Source organism: Gekko japonicus, unplaced genomic scaffold (assembly GCF_001447785.1).
Source record: "Gekko japonicus isolate JY-2015 unplaced genomic scaffold, Gekko_japonicus_V1.1 scaffold463, whole genome shotgun sequence".
Classification (NCBI taxonomy): Eukaryota; Metazoa; Chordata; class Lepidosauria; order Squamata; family Gekkonidae; genus Gekko; species Gekko japonicus.
The window spans coordinates 215,732-221,153 of NW_015160224.1; the positions used below are offsets into that span (position 1 = coordinate 215,732).

Sequence of the window (5,422 nt, forward strand, 5' to 3'; positions counted from 1 at the left end):
GGGAGGTTTAAAGGGCACCTTTTTTGTTTGGGGGGGGGGGGGGGCTTTTCATGTGTGATTGGGAAATAAACGGTGGCTATCCCCATCACTGAAGCAAATGCAACAGTCCATGTTCCAAAGCTCCATTTTTGAGACAGGGTTAAGACTCTCTGTTTTGACCTTCAGAAAAGCCTGTGTACTGATAGGCGGCTACAGAAACTCCCCTTGGTTCAGAAAACTAGACTGCAAATTCATTCCATGGTTAAGCATTTGGTTAATTGTCAAAAAGTCTCTTCTTCCTGCCCTAGACATGCTACCCAGGGTGAATAATCCATCAGTTTACAGGTGCTTTGTTTGAATTATCTTCCTGTGCATTAATTCTTTAAGAGTGCCTCTCTTAGCTCATCCGCTCATTGGCTAAAAACCGATCCAAGATGCCAGTCCACTGGGAAGTATACATCTGGCTCTCTTGGCAGCTTGAGGAAAAAGTTGGAGGAACTGTTTTTCTGTTTTAAATGGATGCACTTGGAGCTATGCGTGAGCTTTGGGGGTGTTCAGCTAAAATAGCTTCTACCTCACCTGGAAGAGCCCACATCATTTGAAGGCACCCTGGAACTGGTCTAAGACAAAGGCTATACTTCAGAGCACTTAAGTCATAGCACCATGTCGGGATTTATATCTGGATCAACCAAAGGAAAAAATGTGTGAATTCTTCTTTTTTTTCATATACTTTGCAATTTATTTATTTATTTATTGTATTCTATGCTTTATAAATGGTATATTCATTTTTTATTTTCCCTTTTTAGATAGATGTTGGGAGTAAGTGGATATAAACCCACCCCTTTTCTTTAAGGAAGGATCTCGCATATCCCTTAGGGAACCAGGTCCATATCTGTGGCTAACAGTCCTTGTATTTTATAATACCATCAAGAGATACTGTGACAGTAATTGCAAAATCCAGGACTGCATTAAAATAAACAGCAATTAATCAGTCATGAATGAACCCACTAATAAATTTCTCCCTACAAATATGACCCTAAGTGGATCTGAGGACTCTGAGACATCCTCATTTTCATCGCTTGTACCTCCCTATTGCTTTGGGGCATTTTTTTTTCTTTCCCGCATGTGTTTTGCTCCCTCTAGTGGTTGATTCGATATGACATTGCTGTATGTCCAGCATAAGAACCTGGGACATACAATCAATGAAATGCAGAAAAGCCCTGAAAAGCCCCCCCCCCCATTATTTATCATTAAAATTTGTGTGTAGGAAAAAATGCAAAGCCACTCTCTTCCAAAAACTGGAAAAAAATGTTTTTGTGGTTTCATTGTGGAGTTTTTGACTACAGCAGTGAATTTCCCAAAATCTGGTCTATATGTTATGATTAAAAAAACAAAAGGAAGGAAGACAGGGGAAGAGGTTCAGTTCTTGAAACAAGTGAAGGAAGAATGTGCAGTTGAAGCACAAGATAGAGACAGACAGACAGACATCCAGAGGAGAACTTACCCCGCGTTTTAGGCTCCTGAAGCAGTGGATTTTGGGTTTGGAGGTCATGAACTCGTTGAAGCGATGGGAGAGGGGTTCCTTTTGCTGCTTGGGAGACTGGGGGCCGTTGGGAACAGCAGAGGGTGAGCCAGAGAAAGGGGGCGGAGGAGGGGGCTGATGGGGGGATGTTAAAAGGGACATAAGCTACGTATAAGAGATGGAGAAGTGATAGAATTAAAAAAAAAACCAAAATCAAAAGATTAAAAAACAAACTCAGAAAAGCACATACAAAAACAAAAAAGCCAGCATAAAAAAGGGGCAACATTTGGAATCAAAATCAACTGGAGGCAAATCATTAAGGCCATGGGGTTTTTTGAAGAAAAGGAAGGATCAAGGATTGGGAATGGTGCTTCTTTTTGTAAAAGATTTGCATTACAAAAGGAAGGTGTAACTGAAAATGATTTAGTAAGAGATAAAATGCAAAGAATTAATGCATGGCATCCCCCCCCCCCCCCTCCGGGGCCCCGCCGGCCCCACCGAAACCAATGAGAGGATAAAGCGGGAAAATATGAAGAAACACCCCCCTGCGCCACCCCTCCTGATGAACTATCCTGGAATCTGTCTCCTGGCTCAAAGGAGATTTCTTTGACAGAAGAGAAAGTGTGGTGTGGTGGCCCAGAGGGAACGGGCTTTCAGTCCCTGTCTAGCCACAAATCTCCTAGAGGGATCCTAAGCCAGTCCCTCTCTCTTCGCCTAACCTACCCCAAAGGGTGGTGGCAGGGGCAACCGACAGAAGAGGGAAGCAACGTCTCTGTCACCCCAGGCTCACTGGAGGAAGGGCAGGATCAGAAAAGAAATGTGCCTGATGATTAAATAAAAATGCAATATATTTCTTCATCAAGGAAAATCAGCTGAAATAAAGAGAAGCGTTAGCTTCAAGGCCAGCAGCACACTAAGGATGGACAAGAGCTTCGAGGGAGGAGCCTTCGAGGGTCAGGCTGATACCCCGAAAACCCTGCTGGTCTCTTAAGGCGCTGCGGGACTCGAATCGAACTGTTCTCCTGCAGAAACTATGACGAGATGAGTGCCATTTTCCAATGACCATTTACGAATCTAGTAGATTATTTCAGTTTCCGTGTGGCAGAGGGACTTCCAACCCTGGGAGGATCCCCTGTGGATTCTTGGAAGCTTATCAGGAATTCCTCCAGCCCGTAAGACCAGTAAAAGCAGCTGTGCTTTCCTGAAAGCCAACCTGTCTACTGCAGCTGATCTTCCTGTAGCGGAAATGTCACCAGAGGACATGACGGGTGAATCTAGGCCTGCTCTTGTCACAGCTACAGAACGTCTGGTATACCAAAGGCTGCACTCTGAACTGATGCAGAGCCCCAAAGGCAAACCTCTCTGAAGACATGTGCTAGGAGGCGACATCGGGGGAAGGCCTTGGCCTCTGCGCTCTGTTTGTTGGACCTCCAAGATCCATCAAGGTGAATCATACTACATGAAACAGGTTGGCAGACTAGATGTACCCCTAGTCTGATGGAGCAAGGCTTCTCTTGTGTCAATGGGGATCAAATCATCTGAAGTTAGGAAGTCTGGAAAAAACACCGCCCTAGTCTGTCCTCCCACAGCTGCAACAATAAACGACAGAAGTTTCTCCTGCAGTCCACCCTGAGCACCAGGAACAGGGAAAAAGAGAAATCTAAACCCACTAGAGGACCCTGCTAGCTTGATCTGAGACACACTAAGAACCCCAGTTACATGCTTCCATGCATCATTCGCCATGCTGATGGTGGAACGAGAGACAATATTTAAATGGAAGGAGAGTTACACAGGCTGATCTGAAACATTTGCTATCCAGCACGCACAAGGAGATGGCTACAGGTACACCCACGCCACATTGCACAGCACAGACCAGTCAATAACCACTTCCCTTGATCCCCTGTGACAAACAAGGCACGTTCTGGGTGACTAGGCAGGAAAGGTTGGATAAGCTGGGAGAGAACTAATTTCCCCCCCACTGAATATGCCACAAATGGGCTATGAACTTTTGTAGCCTTAGTTGCACAGCTGATATAACATGACCACATGCCAGCATTCTAATGGCATCTCAGTGCCACAGTAGGGAGATACAGTGGACCAGATGTTTAGAATAAAGCTGATAATGTGAGTTTAAAAAACAAACAAACATGTAATGCTGCATGCCACAAATAAGGCTTTAATCATGCTGGGGGGGGGGACAGAGGAAAAAAAGCTCTCCCTACCCCACCCCCCTTTAGCACATGTTGAAGAGCAAAGGAGAAATCAGCTTGAGTGCAGCAGTGGTGAAGACAGGCACGTTAATTAACTGGAAGGGGCTTAACAATGTAAGCAAAGAGCAATTTGCAGTCAAGGGACAATGTATGCAGAGAGCAATTATCTAGAACCAAATGAGAAACAGAAACCACCATGGCAACTCAAAAGAAATCAAGCTAGGGGGAACAAACTGATAAAAGCAACGCAATATTTTAAAAGTACATTGAAAAATTAAAAGAAAAACCTTATAAAATAGAAGCAAAATCCAGCAATTAAAGGAAAAAAAACCTATTACAACAAATTACAACAGGACATCAGCTATTAGTTCTTAGAAACTAATTTCTATAAAAAAAGAGAGAGAGAAAAGACTGCTGGGATTATAAAATAAGACACAAGTAGCAAACTACAAAGGCTACTAATGCTAGGACAGAGTCTGAAAAGTCGGTACCTTATTTTTCTTGATGAATGGCCACAACTTGCCCTTGGACTTGCCGCTGAACCTGGACTCTGGTTTTCCTTCTTTGGAGTTTGAAAGGCTGGATTCAGAGACGGCGCGCTTGATTGGCTGGGTGAAGTCTTCAAAGTCAACATCACCGGGAGGCTCAAAGCCAGACTTAAAGGCTTCTATGACCAACTGCGAATCCTGGAACAGACCCAGAGGCCACAGAAGTCAAACTCATTCACTGATGAACTGACACCCTGCGCCCTCTGCTACCTGGAGGCTCAGGGCTGTTTGCCTGGGGGAGCTTTAATGTTGTGAAGATTCTAGTGAGGACCAAGAAGGTCTAGGTGCAAATCCTCGCTCAAACGTGGAACTCATTGTGTGATCTCAGGCCAACTGGGCTCTCTCACCCTAACCTAGCTCACAAGATCATTGCGAAGATAAAACAGGCAGCAGAAAACCACATAGGCCATTCGTTGTAGGAAAGGCAAGATAAAAAAGGTAATAAAAGTAAAGTAAAGGTTTCCCTTGCTTGAAAGCCAGTCGAATCCGACTCTAGGGGATGGTGCTCATCACTGTTTCCAAGCCGAAGAGCCAGCGCTGTCCGAAGGCTTCTCCGGGGTCATGTGGCCGGCATGACTAGACACCGAGGCGCACAGAACGCTGTTACCTTCCCACCGAAGTGTCTACTTGCAATTTTTTGCTTTCGAACTGCTAGGTTGGCAGGAGCTGGGGCCAGAGACGGGAGCTCACTCCGTCATGCGGCACTTGGGTCTTGAACTGCCGAGCTATAGACCTTCAGGTCTGCAGCTCAGCATAATGAATAGCTTTAAATATGTCATTTTTAGCACATAAATCACACCCTTTCTCCTAAGAGCTTGGCAGAATTACATGGTTCTCTCCCCTCCTCCATTTTATCCTTTCAAGAACCCTGTGAGGTAGGCAACACTGAGAGAGAGAAGAGAGACAGAGAGATAGAGAGAATGCCAGCCAGCCCCAAGGACATCCAGCAAGCTTCCATGGTACAGCAAGGATCCTCATCCAGCACTCTAACCAGCAGTGCCTCTCTTGTAGGGTTGCCATCCCCCAGGTCCGGGTGGGGGTTCCCCCACTTCTGGGGGCTTCAATCCGCCCCCGACCAGCTGGCAGGTGGAGGAAGCCTTGCCCCCCAACCCCCGCCCCCAAGAGCGACCACCCACTCGGCCACCCCCCTCCCTCCCCTCCTG

General features: G+C 45.8%; 1 protein-coding gene across 13 annotated transcripts in view; it reads right to left on the bottom strand.

Annotated features, from left to right (window-relative positions):
- Positions 1-5,422, bottom strand: part of FNBP1 (formin binding protein 1) — a 173,824-nt gene that overhangs the window by 50,272 nt on the left and 118,130 nt on the right. For 8 of the 13 annotated variants that reach the window (XM_015411601.1, XM_015411649.1, XM_015411640.1 and 5 more), the window contains exons 9-10: positions 4,203-4,397; positions 1,484-1,666 (exon numbers count right to left, since the gene is read on the bottom strand). In XM_015411601.1, coding sequence (XP_015267087.1) covers positions 1,484-1,666; positions 4,203-4,397 — 378 coding nt within the window. The remainder of the gene's footprint in view (positions 1-1,483; positions 1,667-4,202; positions 4,398-5,422) is intronic. The other 5 variants (XM_015411679.1, XM_015411671.1, XM_015411662.1 and 2 more) reach the window with 2 other exon arrangements.